The 17,320-nt window shown below is 47.6% G+C and overlaps 3 protein-coding genes across 3 annotated transcripts; 1 reads left to right on the plus strand and 2 right to left on the minus strand.

Moving 5' to 3' along the window:
* The first annotated feature begins 665 nt into the window (after nt 1-665).
* Nucleotides 666-3,270, plus strand: THITE_2119058 (uncharacterized protein). Its single transcript, XM_003655350.1, has 7 exons — nt 666-1,274; nt 1,345-1,438; nt 1,504-1,777; nt 1,848-2,313; nt 2,388-2,583; nt 2,662-2,738; nt 2,836-3,270. Exons 1-7 carry the CDS (start codon nt 969-971, stop codon nt 3,097-3,099), a joined length of 1,677 nt encoding a protein of 558 aa, XP_003655398.1. The 5' UTR covers nt 666-968; the 3' UTR covers nt 3,100-3,270.
* Nucleotides 3,271-5,165: 1,895 nt separating this feature from the next.
* THITE_2090571 (uncharacterized protein) lies at nt 5,166-6,195 on the minus strand (the record flags this gene model as incomplete). The annotated part of the gene is made up of 4 exons (XM_003655351.1): nt 5,166-5,260; nt 5,326-5,501; nt 5,618-5,999; nt 6,066-6,195. The coding sequence occupies 4 exons, from the start codon at nt 6,193-6,195 to the stop codon at nt 5,166-5,168; spliced, it is 783 nt and encodes a 260-aa protein (XP_003655399.1).
* A 996-nt stretch (nt 6,196-7,191) lies between these two features.
* On the minus strand, nt 7,192-8,621 carry THITE_2119061 (uncharacterized protein). Its single transcript, XM_003655352.1, has 2 exons — nt 8,188-8,621; nt 7,192-8,120 (listed from the first exon to the last, which is right to left on the minus strand). The coding sequence occupies exons 1-2, from the start codon at nt 8,476-8,478 to the stop codon at nt 7,320-7,322; spliced, it is 1,092 nt and encodes a 363-aa protein (XP_003655400.1). The 5' UTR covers nt 8,479-8,621; the 3' UTR covers nt 7,192-7,319.
* Between the last annotated feature and the right edge of the window lie 8,699 nt (nt 8,622-17,320).

Consider the following 17,320-nt stretch of genomic DNA (forward strand, 5'->3'; position numbering starts at 1 on the left):
TCATGGAGTGCTGCAGCAGTCCGTCATCCGCGTCTGGTATCGGTATGACCCCAAGATGGCATCTGTATGATGGCATGGTGGCATTAGTATGACGGCGTGGGGGCATGAGCATGACAGCGTCTTGGCCTGAGAGCAGCACTAGACGAAGTGGACGAAGTCCCCAGTGAGCGGTCATCGATATGGCTGGACGAGTACCACAGTAGTGCAGTCAGGTCCTTCGTATTGAGGATGCAAGCAGTTTTACCCAGCCGGTGTTGTTTCTCACTAATGACGGGCCGGGTGTCGATGGTGTCATACTGGCAGACGGTGGCGAGCTTGGATGGAGGAGTTACTCGCATAGGTTATCGCAACAACACTAGGGGCAGTTAACTGACTCTAGAAAGTCCATTATCGCTTTGGTAGAGGCTTGGCTCAACAGGCCTGGCAGCCCGCCGCTCGCCAAGGTGGCCGATTTCTTGAAGCATCCATTCAGGCTCGCAGCACGCGCCATCATCTCATCGGGGCAGAAATCGCGACACTCCACTGGCGCCGTCTGACCCAGCAATGTCCCACCAACCCCCACGTTCCGGCAGCGTGGCCGTCGGATTTAAGCAGCGGGTGATTCATGGCCAGCCCGGATGTGGCGTCGACAGGCACATGCTATCTTGCAAGGCATCCCGACCGGTAGCATTGTTGCATCGGCCGCCGCATGGTTTGTGGAACAAGGGCCCCCGACACTGATACCGATACTCTCCGCTCTACTCCCGCTCTAGGCAGGTATCAGCTATCACGCCATATGCCGGCGGATGCAAAAATGCGTCGCCCATGCCTCCGCTCCCTTGGCGCCAGTGGCCAGGCTGCACGGTCCGAATATGTACTTAAATGACGGCCGCTGTGTACTACGTCGAGCTCCTGGCACCCACCGTTTCGATGACCAAGCCATATAATTACGACTTGCGTTCGGGGAATTTGAGCTTGAGCAAGTCTCCATGGCCACGCGTTCAGAGCCGAGCTCCAACAAGCTCGTCGACGACAAGCACTCCACCGCGGTCGACACCAAGGACGTCGCGGTGCTCGAGTCGCCGTCTGCCAACGAAGACTCGGGCTCCGACGAGGAGTTCTATGACGTCTCCAAGAACCCCTTTCTCGACCCGGAGGTCGCGGCCCACTGGCGGCAGGTCTACGAGGATGCAAAATACGAGTGCCGCCATGTGCTGGACCCGACTTTGACGTGGACGGAGGAGGAGGAGAAGCGGATTGTCCGGAAACTTGACTTGAGGGTCTGTACCTGGGCGGTACGTGTTCAGCATCAACGTCCTAGTCAGGATATTGGGGAGCTACTCGGCTGACGAAGGTTCCCAACAGTGTGTCATGTTCTTTGCCCTGCAAGTCGACCGCGGGAACCTCGCGCAGGCCGTGTCTGACAACCTACTGGACGACTTGGGACTCAACACGAACGGTAGGCGCCAGTAGCAGATGGCCCGTTACCCTGAGGCAATGCAATGTGCTAATGAATCCCGACAGACTACAACTATGGCAATGTCATCTTCCGGGTCGCCTTCCTCCTTGCCGAGCTGCCGTCGCAACTGGTGTCCAAAAAGATCGGGCCGGACCGGTGGATTCCCATCCAGATGGTCATCTGGTCCGTCGTGGCCATCTCCCAGTGCGCCATGACAAACCGGTCGGGCTTCCTCGCGACCCGCGCCTTGCTTGGCCTGCTCGAGGGTGGCTTCATTCCAGACATTGTGCTGTGGCTATCGTACTTCTACACCTCCCGCGAGCTGCCCATCCGGCTGAGGTCAGTCTTTAAGTCTTAAACTCCTCCGCCACGGGCTTTCCGAGGTGTGCTGACTTAAGGAAAAATTCAGCTACTTCTGGACGACGCTGTCGCTGACAACAATCATCACCTCGCTGCTGGCGTTCGCCCTTCTCCACCTTCGCGGCGTGCACGGCTGGGCCGGCTGGAGGTGGCTGTTTCTGGTGGAGGGCCTAATCACGCTGAGCGTCGGCCTCGCGTCCTTCTTCATGATGCCGGCCTCTGCCGTGCAGACCAAGACGTGGTTCCGCCCCAAGGGCTGGTTCACCGACAGGGAGGTGGCCATCGTGGTCAACCGCGTGCTGCGGGACGACCCGTCCAAGGGCGACATGCACAACCGCGAGGCCGTCACGCCGCGCCGGCTGTGGCAGGTGCTTAAGGAGTTCGACCTGTGGCCGCTGTACGCGCTCGGCATCCTCTGCTTCATCCCGCAGAACCCCCCTGGTGCGTACCTGACGCTGACGCTGCGGACGCTGGGGTTCGACCCGTTCACGACGAATCTGCTCACGATTCCCAGTGTAAGTAATTGCGTGACGGCTTGCTCCTTGAGACTTTTTTGAAGCCAGTCGGCTAATTTGAACTTTCTTCGCAGACGGTCATCCACATCTTTACTCTGATCCTGCTCACCCGGCTGTCCGAGTGGCTCAACGAGCGGACGTTGACCGCGATGCTGCAAAACGTCTGGACGCTGCCGTGCATCATCGCGCTGCGCTTCTGGCCGGGCGTCATCCACAACGCGTGGGGCACCTATGCGCTAATCACGGTGTTGCTTTCGTATCCCTACTGCCGTAAGCAGCCCTTGAGATTCCCTAATTACCCATTTTCAAAGTTCACGCAGCTAAACTAACGCCGCCCCTTCGGACCAGACGCCATCAATGTCGCATGGGTTTCCAAGAATTCCAACACTGTCGGCTCGCGTACCGTCGCATCGGCCTTGTACAACGTACTTTACCCCCCCCCCCCCCCTCCCCCCCACAAGCTCGCCCCCTCCTACGTCCTCCCCAGCAGCAGGCACTAACCAGCGTGACCGACGGGACCAGATATCGGTACAAATCGGCGACGTGATCGCCAGCTTCATGTACCTCGACTACGACAAGCCGTATTACCACGACGGCAACACCAAGCTGCTGGCCATCAACATCCTGACCATCTTCCTGTTCCTGTTCACCAAGGTGTACTACGTGCTGCGCAACAGGTACAAGGAGAAGGTCTGGAACTCCATGACGGAGGCCGAGCGGGCCGAGTACATCAGGAACAGCCCTGTGAGGGGCACTCGGCGGCTGGATTTCCGGTTGGCGCACTGATGTGTCGCTTGACAGGCGGTCAGCAGATAGAGTGGTGGGTGCGAAAAGTCCGCCTGGGCTTCCAGGTAACCATACGCGTCCGTGTACGGCGCATGGGGGGTGACAGAGACAATCTGTTTTGGAGAGCCGAGGGCAAATCAGTGGCTGAGCTAGAGTCGGAGAGAAGAGGATGTAGATCGGCGGTGCTCCTACTACTCTGCGGGAGGAAGACAGAGCCCTATATACACATGCAGGCGCACAGCCTCGCAGAGCCACAGAGCCATGGACAAGGCGCCAGTGTACTCGTGCGACGCTCAATCCAACGCTGGCTGGACCTTACATCCCTCTTGCAGCAGCTGGGTGTCAACGCCAAATGTCTAGGCTGGTAGATATCCTTCCACGTTGGATTCCAGACACGCCGTCAAGCCAGGCCCTGCAACGAGCCTCGAGACATCGGTAGTGACAGACCAGCTGCTGTCTCGGCCTGTCGGGAGCCACGGGGCCAATACTGTGTACTCTGTTGGTGTTCTCAGAAAGATGTCTTTCCTGTCCTGGATAAGGGTATGTAAGCTAGTCATCGGTTGGGTGACTGTGATCGAGCCGCGCATCCTGCGACCTGCTCCCCAGGATGTTGGGGCCTCGGCTCATCGGGAGAGCCAGGGGGCCGCTGTAGATGCGGCGGCCCACCCGGTCCAGTATTCTTGAATGATATCTCTTCACGTTTCGCTTGCATGGTCGGGGTATGAGCGCGGAGCGGCCGACCCGAAATCGAAGAGTTTCAAACGCGCCGCGCTGTCGACGCCGAGGGGTGTCGCCGTGAGCCCAGCTGCAATCTTCCAGCCGGCTGACGACCTCGACCAGTTCTCCAGGCCACCATCGCCAATTGACTTAGTTCGACTGTGACAAGCATCTTCCAGGTTGTAATTGGAGGTGTTCCAGAAACTAGCAGGCAATCAAGCTGGCTGGCCTCCAGCCGTCGAGCGACATAGGGATTCGGGTTGTCCTTAGCGTGTCGTAAACAGCGAATTCTCCTTCCAGGCGAACGGAGCTTCAAATAGCCAGATTCGGTGAGTAATGGATGGCGTCGTCCTGCAAAACGGGGTACTGGAGGGAACATTGAGGACGATCTGCTGGTCGATGGCGTGTAGGAAACCCCGAGATGGCCCAATGCTAAGACACTCCACTGGGCGGTCGCGGAATGGTAGAACAGGGCGCATATTGACAGTCGTTGTCCTCTTCAGGAAACAAAAGATGAGGCGGGTAGGCAAGGGGCCTTATGAAATCCGAAAAGGGGGAAAGCCAGACGTATGATCCTCCTAGGCGAACCAATGCGTGCCCAGGTAGAGGATGCACGTTAGGTGGCAACCTAGATGGCGCGCGTCGTCTCCGATTTTCGCCCTTTCCCTCCGCAACGCAGTCATCGCACCACTTGTTGACCTTGTTGTCCGTGAGCGAATGGTTGTATTGTGGATACGAGCATTTCCGCCGGTACGGATAGTGCTCGCAGTAGTAGACTCGCTCGACTCCGTCGGACCTGTGCCCGCATTTGCGGTAAACGGTCGGTGGTGCCGCTTTGAAACACATGCTCGGCGTTTGATGCCGCGGATGTCAACCTGTTTGGTGTCAGCTCGGCTCGCTGGTGTTCGGTGGTGGGCTCTATTACCTGCTTGTGCCAACCCTGCTTGCGAGATTCCAGAGGCGGAGAAAACGGCCGAGCCTTCCAGGTTGTTGTAGGGAGATTCTCCCACCATTAAATGGTTCACTCACGGTTATGGTTCACACCATGAATCTGGCCCCCAGTGATCATCTGCCTTGAACGCCACATCAGTTCTTGGCAAGGCATAAAGGAAGGCAACTGGTTCAGCAGACTGCAATTGGCCGCAAGGCCAAGGAACTTCGTTAGCGGAGAAGCCGAGGGTGAGTCAAAGCTGAAGCTTCACCGACCAAAGTGCTCCCATTCGTGCGTCCGGCCAGCATGCGTGATGTCTAATTACAAAAGCAGACTCGCGCACCGGGAGCGGGGCTGTCATGCCCAATCCTGGACCAGGTTCGCTGTTGGCCAACCTGCGACTAATGCAGGACACAGTCTAGGTGAGCTGCCTGCGTTCGTTTTGTGCTTGTGACTCGGGTAATCCCGATGAATCCGCGCCGGGATCAATGACATCCTCGCAGCGAGAAGCCGCTGATCTGTCGAACAGGCAAATCTTCGAACAGTCGGTCCACATCAAACCGACTATGCCTCCTCACCCTTCGTCTTGGTCACGCCTGTCTCTTCGTCCGGCGCCATCTGCCGGAACATGGTCATGGGGTCAAAGAAGACCTCGACCTTCTGCAGCTGCAGCTTGTCATTCACCTCGGCCACCGCGATGCCCTCAATGTCGATCTCCCCGCCGTGCGCCTTGATCCTGACGTTCTCCCCCTTGCTGCACCAGCGCCCACCACACCGGTCAGCACTCACTCCCGTTTGCCGCCATCGGAGGTGGGGAAAATGGAAAGAAAGGAAGGGCAAGGTATTAGAACCAGAGAGAGAGAAACCCACTTATTCACGCCGACGTAATCCTCCTTCATAGTGCCCCAATGCCGCCAGCGGAACGCGACCCTGGGCGGGCCCGCGTACACCTCGAGCACCTCCCATGCGAAGGTGGGCATCATGCGCTTGAAGGTCTTGTGCGACGCGTCGAAGCTGCAGCGCGCGGGGCAGTAGTACTCGTTGGGCTCGAGGATGGCGTTGTACGTGCCGACCCGCAGCATGTGCTCGCCCGACTGCTCCGGCCCGCCGTTGACCGAGAACTTGTACGAGGACAAGTCGATGGTGCGCCAGTCCGCCAGGTCCACCTTGTGGCTCGCCTCGATCTCCCAGTTCTTGACCAGCTTTTCGACCAGGTCTGGGAGCGAGCCGGCTTGGTGGGAGGCTTTCTTAGCTGGTAAGAGAGGGAATTGGTGAGTCTGGGGCGAGAGTTCACCGGGGGCTTTGATCAATTGCTTACTTTCAGACCAGACCTTGCGCGTCTTGCTGTAGTCGGGCGCCCGCCCGTGGCGCCAGTTGACGTTCGTGTCTTTGAGAACGGCGTCGGCGTCTAGCACGTAATCCGGCAACCCAGCGTCTGCGACCGCCATGGTGGCTGTGTGGCGAGTGATCTTTTGCAAGTACAAGGTATTCTGTACTTGAGAGAAGGTCAACCTGGACGTAGACGCAACGGTGCCTCGACCAAACCCCTGAGGAACGAGGAGTGGAAATCCCCGCCGGTAGGTAAGATGCGGACGGAATCGCTTGTTTTTATCGAAGCCGCGCCTTCCCTCCTCCGGCCAGGAAGCGTATGGTCCCCTCACCCGGAACGTTGGTTCCAACCCCTCCCTCCTTATGTTCGCTTCCGAGGCCTAGATCCCCGTCTCCGATCCGACTGGATGGGGTCATGGGCGCGGTGTGTCTTCATCTTGGCAATCAAGCGATGGAGCAGCAACCCGCTTGGCGGCCTCCGGGCGTGCATGCTGCTCGGGTGGAACAGGAGCGGATCTGGCTTCCTCGGTCTTCCCCCAGCCTGTGTCACGCGAGAATAAGCTGGCTGGTTGGGGTCCAACGGGATATGTATGTACCACTAAGTTCTGCGTCCTCGGCACCTTGGGTTTGGTCGATTTGTCAAGGGTGATTGGTGGGGAACTCGCTTCCTGATCTATCGTCAATGCAGATAAGAGAGAGCCTGCAGCTTACACCTGCATGTCTTACTTACGAGTTGTTGTGTGGTCGGGGATGGCAGTTGCGGCAACCCTGATCCGAAAGCAATATCTTCTCGCGGCCTTGAGAGAGCGAAGGGTGACCTCGGCAAGCGGAGATGATGCGAGCCCGCCAACGGCGTTCCAGCGCATTCTGCCATGCAGCTAGGAGCAACAACCAACGTGCGGCAACAGACCCTCTTCCGTCGTGCCTCACGCTACGGCGTCGATCCAGCTAGCTCTCCCGCGGCCCGCTCTGTGTCAATCCGCGGAAATCGCCGGCCAATCCGATCACCGGCAAATCAAATCGAGTGGCGGCCCAGGTGTATGTACATAGGCGGAATGGCCCGAGTTGCATAGCGAACCAGGCACAACTGGAAGACACCACAAGGGACGATGGCCGGCAGCTTTGAAAGGGGGGAAACGGACAACAACCATCACTAGACTCACCAGGCGACGAACTTTGAATTAGCTAGCCAACTACAACCACTGGCACCAAGTGCGGTCCTCAACAGAGTAACTACAACAAGTCAATCCTCCCTGATTTCGACAATGCTCCTGCACATCTTGAGGAACCGCCCGCGATACTCGTCCGGCGTGGTAGTGATGCTCATGTGGCCGTGTTTGCTGACCAGCACGTTCCAGAGCCTGATCAGCAGCGTCATCAGCCGCGGCTGGATCTTGTGCTTGGCCCAGAAGAAGTCCAGGATGGAGGCGCGAAACACGTGTTTCCCGTCTGCCGACATAACGCCCGTTCTCCAGGTCGGCGAAGAAGAGTCCGAGACGGACTGCGAGCCTGACGAACCCGAGAAAACTGCCGCTGGCTGGGCTGTGCGAATGCGCACGAGAAAGAGGGAGTAGTCGACGGCGTTGTGCTCTGCTAGCAGCTGTGTGTCCGCATCCAAGCTGGCGAAGAAATCCTCTGCTTGTTCGCGACGGAGGACGATCTTGTCGTGGAATTCATCGGCAAGACGACTCTTGGTGGCCTCGCTCGCGAGAGCGCCGCCGGCGATGTCTCGCTCAGGGTAGAAATACGACGTGGGCTTCAGGTCCCAGTGTTCCCACTCCAGCTCGCCGCGCTTCTTGGCCTCCTCTTGGCCGTACAGGATATTATCCATAACAATGTGGTGAGAAGGCGCACAGCGGAAAAGCCGCCCTAGTGACGGACCGGATACCGCAAGGAAGTCGTATATTCGAACCAGCAGGGACCGCGGATGGGTGGCCATGTGCTGGACGTACGGATCCAGGAGGTCTTCGCGGAAATACGAGTGTTCAGAATGCCGTGGGACCGACTTGACGAGGCGTTTCTGGTCGGCGGTGGAGTAGAATGTCTGAAACGGGAGAGCTGGGTCTAAGTCGCCTGCATCCAGCCCGGAACACGAGACAAGTGCCACTCACCGATCCAGAGAATCCCATGTCCCCTACAGCTTTGAGGGCCTCCTCCCTCTGCCTGCCTTCGCGCGGCTGAAACGACTTGATATAGTCATCGTCGCTGACATTCCAGTGTCTCCGGCGGACATTGGAAAAGTCTTCGGGACTGATCCTGCGCAGGACGAGCTGGTAGAGCGAGAAGAATGCCGACAACAGCGCCAGAATCACAGCAAGAGCGTTGCCTGGGCGCTTCTGATTTGCAGAAGGCTCGGCGATTGCCCGTACGATTGATCGTGCGATTTTCTGCTGTCGTCCCATCAGAGCGGTGCAATTGTGGATTTCCTGACTTGGTTATGACTGTCCCTGATGCTGGGCATCGTGAATTCTCGATGTGCACTTCGTCGGGCGTTGCGTGTCCAGGCGAGGGGAGGCTCACGCCGTGTTGGGAAGGGAGCGCCCATGACGTCAGTTGTCTCGGCTAGAGCCGAAGGCTGGCAAGGAACATAAGTGGAACACCGCCAAGTTGTCGTTTGCAAGCACCAGGTTAAAGTGGGTCCAAGTACCTGCAACATACCCCAATTTGAACAACAGTAGCCAACAGTGGGCAACCATCGCCATCGATCTTGAAGCTGTAGATACTACAAAAAACAGCCTAAATAGCTATTTTCTAGTGTTTTTGCGTACTTGTTGATGGCTCTACGATTTATTCTAGCTTAGTCAGCCAGCGATCAATCGAATACTAGGCGTAATGCCGAATACTTACCCTTAAACCCCTACTTCCTAGCTACCGACTTATTCTTAGGCGTTCAATATACTTTAATGGCTTACTACCATCTTCTAGCCTTCTTAAAGCTGTAGATGATGCCTTATTCGAAGGTACTATATAGAATTCTATAGTATTACGCCCTCTATACTTCCTAGCGTTGCCTAGCTAGCCTAGCCTACCTAGCGACCTCCTAACTCTATTCTTAGGCACCTAGGCGATCTACTATATATAATCCTTCGAACTCGCCCTCTTTACGCCCTAGTACGGTTCTCAATAGCGCCTTCGAAGCGTAGTCGTATGCCTATACAACGGAGTAAGGTGCTTAAACCATCTCGCCGCAGTGCCCGCCTAGCTCCTAAACCTCCTAAACCTCCTAAGCCCCCCGAGCTTACTGCTAACGCCGCTAGTCGGATTAAGATCGTCTTACACCGTGCCGCCAATGCCCTAGCCAATGCAACGCCTACCGGTAACAAGCAGATCAAAGTCGTCTTACGCTATACCGCCGAAGCCGCTACGTCCAAAGCTACTACCACTTTCGTTGTCAATGCCCTAGCCGATATAACGTCTACTAGTAATAAGAGGATTAGGGTCGTCTTGCACTATACTATTGAAGCTACCGCTATTGTAGAACCGATCTAACGTCGCTAGGCTTATAATATATCGAAGCTATAGAATAGAAGTATATCCGCTATTCGCTTACGTTTATAATTAAAGCCTATATTTTATTTAAAGTCCTAGGTATATTCGAAATTACGTTCTATATCCTAGGGGCGTTTAGATCGCTAGTCGTAACGCCTCCGATTACCGCCCTTTAAACCGATCGAAATACTTGATTCGGAAGAAGGTTTCGATATAGAGGAGGCTTCATAAGGCCACTTATAAGAGGAGGATATTAATATCTATATATATAACAAACTACTATCCTTACTACTATAGCCGTTATAACGGTTTAACGTATTGCGTCTATCGTACTAGCTTTCTTGATTGCTAGATGCCTCGCTACTATCTATACTACTATAGGCCCGAACCTAAAACCGCTTTTGATCGTCTATACTAGATACCTTGCCACTATTAGTACAATCATAGGCCTAAACCTAAGACCGCTCCTAATCGCCTACACTAGATACTACACTATTAGCTTATATATCGTGTTCCCTTCGTCGTCGAGCTAATAATATATCGGCGGAATAGCCTACCCTACTAAACGTAATTATCGTCAATATTACCTATATCGCTATATTCTTCCTAAATATATTTTACTAGAGCCTTCGAATATTGTTACCGCTTCTATAGAAGTGGACCTATCGCTATAAAGTTCTAGTAGAATACATTGAATAGGGCAACAAGGTTGACGATTTAGCTATTAGCAACAGTTTAGACGCGAAGATCGAGGATATTATATCTAGCCTATACAACGAAGTGGTTAGCAACGTTCAACGAAGTAGTATTATATTAGATCTTAAGTATATAGCTACTTTTATAAACGTAGTTGCCTATATAAGCGCGAAAGCCAACTCAATAGTCTAGTCGAATTCGAAGAGGGCACGTTTTTCGTAGACGTGTCTAATATATATTAGCGATATCGACGAACTAATAAAGGCGCTATTAAGCTAACCTACAAAGGACTATTTTATTAGTATTAAGTATAAATTCGAGCTAACCGATATACTACAAATAGCATCTTTAGTTGCTTCCACGCCCTTACCTCCTATACCTACGCCTTCTCACCAACTGTTCAATCGCACTGCTATAGTACTAGCCAACACTAGTCGATCTACGTAGTTAACCGAACTGGTTACACCTACTAGCAAGGGCTAGAGATTAGCAGCTAAGCGCAAGACACCTATAAATATAATGTTGTAAAAGGTAGAAGATCGCAACGCTTAAGAGCTAAACAAGGTATATTTCCATCTTCTAGTAGATAAATAGCGCTATAACCTAGGTATAGCCTATTAGAACTACTATAAAGATATAGATATACAGTTCTAGTTCTATTACTAGATAAATAGCGATAGCACCTACTATCCTATTACTATTCAAGAGATAGTAGAGTAGGCTACCTAGATCAAACGTTAAAAGGCTACTATTGATAGCGCCCTAGGTGCCCTAGTCAAGAAATAGATCGGTTCTACGAAGACTAAGGCTAATTAAAGCGTTGTTATAGCATATATGTGAACTGCTATCGAGTAAGAGCTAGCATAGTTCTAAGACGGAGTAAGCACCTAGAACCTAGAAGCTTGTATCTATAACGTACAATATAACGTATATACTCGGAGCCTAGGAACCGTAGCTAAAAGGGTAGGCAATTACCCACCGAGGCGGAGAAAGATTCCTAATCTTCTAAGGATTAGCCTCTAATTACAATAGGAGATATATATAGACAATGTCGCCTTAGAAACTATAGCTACTCGTCCTAATCACTATAACTCTCTACCTTAAGGCATCTTACCAGTAGCACTTAAAGACTCCTATTATAGATTCTAATCCTTCTTCCTCTACTAGCTAAAATGCTGTCTATTTATAGTACCTTAACTGAGACACCTATATCCTCGTCCCACTTATCGCTATTAGTTACTGTTAATTCGTCTACAAATCTAGTACAACTTTATAATTCTGAAACAAGGTCTCTTCCCAACTCTTACTACCTATCTTCTTTACCTTCTAGTGTTCTACTATAGGGAGAGACGCTCTCTATAAGGGACCTACTATAGAGGGTATAGGCCTATATTACTTAGCTTTAGGCCCTAAAGGAGCTTAAGGACTAAGAGGAGAAATTGCTTTAGTCGTTAAGAATAGGCGAGCTGCCTAGTAAACGGAAGAGGAACGGTACTAAATTAATCGACGATAGTGAGAATAGAGGGTAGGATCGCTAAGCTATTAAGGTCAAGAACATTACGCTATTAGAAAAGAACGTTACCTTTCGAAAATATTGGATTTAGCTCTAAGATCTTTATTAAGCCTTTAAAGGTAACCTTAAACGCTTTAAAATAGAAAAGAATCGGATCCTCTTTACTATCGATAAGATAGAGTAAACGCTATATACCTACTAGTATAGCTACTATAACAACCTACTAAAAGAAGAACAAATAATAGCAGAGTCGATATAGAGAGTCTTTAAAGACTAGACTACTTTGTATATCAAGGACCTTGCTAATAGTCAGTTAGAAATCGCTAAGGCTATCGACTAGACAAAGCAATGAAAGGGCTAGAGCCCTTTAAACTTTTACTAATACCTCAATTCCTTAAAGGCCTAGACTAAGCGCTAAGACAATAAGAAATAGGCTCTCCTATTCTACTCTAAGTTGTTGCTATAGATTTAGTTGTATATCGACTAATACTTCCTTAAAAAACCTAAGACCTACAAGGCTATAGTTCAGCTAGCAACCTAGATTTAGAATGTTAAATAGCATAACACTCGCTAAGGACCCCTAAAAATCAATTAAAGATCTAAGCAGCCCTCTGATTATAGATAGCGAGGTCGAAGGCAATCTATATATCAGGATCGTTATAGTCGGCCCCGCTTTAACAACGTAGTAGAAAAGGAAAAGTAAAGCTATAACGACAAGGAGGCAAAGGACAAGAGTAACAATTCCTTTACCTATTAGACCTATAGTAAGATAGGTCACTTCTCCTACTAGATTGGGGTGATAGACTACCTAGACATAGGGGGACCTAGTTTTTCTACTTTTCTATTTGTCTCAGAGCGTTGCATTCGTTGTCAAAGGGTCTAGCCCTCTAATCACATATATTTAAGTGGGCTAAGCCCATCTTCTTTATTATTAAATAAAACATCAAGCAGTTGTTAATATACGTTCGTTGACACTACGTTAGTGGTCCTCCTTCTTCTAGGAAGGCTATTGAGCCTCTCCTTTCGTTGTTCTACCTCTATCTAGACGATAGGCATTCGAGCTATTGAGCTCTAACCGTATTCTTATTGTCTTTTGTCTTTCTACTATATCCCACTAGACGTACCTAAGCTATATATCTTCCTTTTAAGAGATATCCTTCCTACTATTCGATATACACTATCTTCATTCGTCTAGAGGTACACTACATTCCTTTAGGAGCTATCTTGTACGCCTGATCCTAGGTATAGTAGGGTAGGTTGGTATAGAGGTTTTATACTATTTTAAATAGGGGCTTAATCAGGGAGGAGCTTAGCTCTATATCTAAATAGGATAGTATAGACTACAAAGTCTTTTAAGATTATAGAACTATACGATACTATATTGATAGCTATATAACAATGATATAGCCAACCTATTAAGGCTCCAATATACCGATACTAGTATCTCTAGGAGATATAGAAACCTATTGAGGTATATACGTTCTAGGGGTTTATTAAGACCTTGTCCTAGGAGACCTTCCTTTGCCTAGATAGCGTAAGGTATCGAAAAGATATCTTATTATCCTTAACACTTCAAAGACCTGTTGAGGCTTCGTTATTATCGACGTAACGGTTGTAAAACGCTAACCTAATCGAAAGACGATAATTCTATCCTCCTAAGTAGAGATAATGGCAGAATTTTCATCGATTATTATTTTCTTCCCTAGTCTAGCTAAACTAGTTATAAAAGTGGTTAAACATAGTAGCTACTTACAAGCTTCTAAGCTTAGGACTATACCTTTATAACACTTAGCTTCTTCTAATAGTATATCTAACACTATTTTATATCGGATATAAGGTCTTAATATAGACTTTTGCTTTTCTTCTTAAGAGCTATACTCTCACTACTATTATACTAGTTAGGTCTAATATATTAGTTGCTAAAGGTATCTAAATGATTTATAAGGAACCTATAGTTATCCTTTAAGGCGTTTAAACCGTATATTCTAAAGAAACCTAACTTCTTAAAAGGTTTTCTTCCTCTAGATAGACGTCAAAGAAGTCGACATTCCTATAGAAATATATATATCAGTCTTTTTATAGTCTATCAATATAGTCGTTGCCTTTCTTAAAGACGATAGCTAAACGTCTAATGACTAGACTCTAGCGATATATATATACACTGTCTATAGAAGCTCTAGGAATTCTATTGACCTCTATAACACTATTAATCTTAATACTAACCTCTAAAGGAAAGTCCAAGGATATATCTATCTTATAGCCTTTCTAAGGTATACTAAGCGAAGAAGACTTAGCTAAAGTAGTATAGACACCCCTTCCGTCTTCGCTAAATACCTCTACTTTGCCTATCTATATAGAGGTACCTATAGTAATACCTTCTAGTCTCTTCGAAGCCGAAGCTCTAAAGAAGATGACTAAGTACGTTCTTGCTACTATGCTTAGTACGACCTTTCCGACCCTAGCGAAGGCTAGCCTTTAGGGCCACTTCTCTAGTTAGAATACTATACATTGGATTAAGACCTTTGAAAAGATATATAAGGCTTATTAGATTACTAATAACAAGACCTATATATATCTGTTCAAGCTTTAGTATAATACTACGATCTAGCCTATTATCTATTACTAGGAGAAAAAGGACTAAAAGACCTAGGCAGCTTTTAAAGCTAAGTTCCTAAAGCGTTAAAAGGGCGATAATCCTAAGTAGTATAAAGACGGAGGTTACCTTTATAATCTAATCGAAAGGAGATACTAGCTAGTTAGTAAGGTTATCTATAACTACTTTGAGTTGATCGACTATATATATACTATCGCCTCTACTAAAGTTCGTAAAAAGCTATAGTATATAATCGTTCCAACTATATAGTACACGCTTAATTAGCGGATCTAGGTAGCTCTTAAGGACTACTAGCGTACCCTAAAGAAGGACGACAAAGACTCTATCTATACTACGAAGTAGGTAAACTTCCTTAAGTTCGTTTAAAATGCTCTTTAGAAGGGTCTTAACGCGAAAGACCTTTTTCTTAAGACCTATAAACGTAAGATCGATCTATAGAAGTACTACTCGCCTCTAGCTACGCCTACTGTTAAGACGACCCCTAAGCTATAGGAGTAGGAAGAGGAGGAGCTGAAGAAAGCTCTTATACCTACGCCCAACGATATCGACGATCTAGCTAATTAGCTCTAGCGTCTATATATCTAGAAGTAGAAGATCGCTAAGTAGTTCGAACGAAAGATCAAGGCCCTTCGTTTATATAGAATCGATCCTACTCCTAATAAGATCAAGGTTCTCTAAATATATTTCTAGCAACGGAGCTACTTATAGGAGAGACGCGTTAGCTTTATTACTAGCCTATATATTAATAGTCGTCCTCCTAGCTATAGTAGACCTATAAGCTTTAGCTATTGCTACTATTATAATGACTTTAACTATATAGTCCTTAAGTATATAGAAGCTATAAAAGCTATAGCTATAGGTCTAATATATCGTAAAGGTATAGACTACTGCCTTAGCGATAGGAGTAAGAAGGGCTATATACTAGCTAAGACGATCACCTTTATAAAGACAAATATTAATAATGTATAAGAGGTTAGCAAGATCAGCTAGCTTATCTTTATATATATAGCCTATTGTCTATAGTATAATAGCTACCCTATATACTAGATGTACTATCGTAAGTATAAGCGCCTAAATAGTCGCCTATTTAAGCTAGATATATCCCTAGTACTAAATAAGTACTACCTCTAGTAGCTTAAACTATATTAGGAGCCTACGACTATCTAGACGACGATCAATCGTCTTATATACAAAGGGGAGCCTAAGCTCACCTTCGCCTTCTATTATATAGCGTCTAATTAGTTGTCGTTTTATATAGTTCCGTTAAAGGGAGGTCGTATCTTGACTTAGGAGGTTGTCCTATAGCCTATGCTAAAGGCTAACGAATTCCGTCGACTACCTCTTCCTCTCTTTGACTAGACTGAAGGGGAAGCTAAGGAGGAAGTGGACGAGGAAGTGGAGACTATATTTCAAAGTATATCGCCTATTAAACGTCGGTTCACTAAGGACGAAAGGAAAGATAACTTCTAGATAAACGGCACTCCTATATCTCTAGTAGAGCCTCCTTATATAACTATCTTTAAGAACCTAGCTATAGTGAATCGTATAAAGAAAAAGGAGCTATAGTCTAAGCTACTTACACTAAAGGTTACTACGTTACCTTTATATATAAAGGATATAATCTATACTATAATAAAGGCGAAGACCGGTCTAACCTTTAATAACTTAGTCTATATCTCGTCTAAGTATAAGGACGCTCTGATTATATATCTATAGGGCATTTCTACCAACGTCGAGGTCATTGACTATAAGGGGTCCAATGTTCCTAAGCCTAACAGACCAACCACTATACCGAAAGATATAAAGGTCTATATATAGGCTCTATACATCAATATAAATACGTTTAACGACTCTTCCTCTAGTTAGACTAAGATAGTTCTAGCAATCTTCGGAGTTACTAAGGATAGTGTATAGAGTATCTATATAGGAAGCCTCTAGGAGCGTTAGATTTGTAAAGGTCTACCTAGAGACATTGACAATCGTATCTATACCCTACTCTAGAAGTTTATCTTAATACTTTTAATCTCGTAGTATATAGAACTTAGTATAATAATAAGAGTATAGTCTCTTCCTACTCTATATATCTAGTTTAAGAAAGGCTATTATAATAAGTACCTTGCTCTAATCGACTTTGGTTCAAAGTACAACTATATCTCGATAAATGTTATTGAGAAGTATACAATACTATACTAGCCTACTAAGGTCATTTCAAAAGGTCTTTATAGCTTAGTACCGTTTATTAGGGAGACTTAGGTCACTCTATACCTAAGAAGAGTCGACATCAACCTTTACTTCTTTATAACTAAGGACATTGCTAGTAGCTATAAAGTAATCTTCGATATACTATTCATTAAAGATATCGCTCTAACCTTCGATTATTATAATAGTAACCTAATCACTATCAATCTAATTATAGAGGAGAAGATAGTCTAGACGTATATCGTCTCTAAGAAGATTATCTAGCGGAATCGCCTACTATCTTTAATATAATTATCTGCTTAGGAGCAATTTCAAAGATTGACGAAGAGTCCTAAAAGAATCCCTAACTAGGTAGAGATAGAGGAGGGCGAGACTACCCTCGGTTTCTTCGACAATTATATAGATAAAGTGGTTTTTTATTTCGTTTTATAGAAGTCCTATATACTACTCTTTAGTACTCTTTTTCACATTGTATATTCTTATTCGTTATCTTCTCCGTCTAGACAAAAGAAGAAGGGTAAGATTAAATTGTTGCCCTATTTAAAAGGGAAGAGAAGGACCCTGATTAGAAACTACTTTTCTAATAGAAGGCTAAGGCAAGCATTCTACTATAAGTTCAAGGAAGCCCTAAGGACGTTTATACTCTAGAAGAATATTGTAAACAAGGTTTAGCCTATCGACCTAGCACTGTTCTACCCCTTCGACTAAAGGACTAGCAAACTACTTTAGGTTC

This window comes from Thermothielavioides terrestris, chromosome 4 (genome assembly GCF_000226115.1).
Source record: "Thermothielavioides terrestris NRRL 8126 chromosome 4, complete sequence".
In the NCBI taxonomy this organism is placed as follows: Eukaryota; Fungi; Ascomycota; class Sordariomycetes; order Sordariales; family Chaetomiaceae; genus Thermothielavioides; species Thermothielavioides terrestris.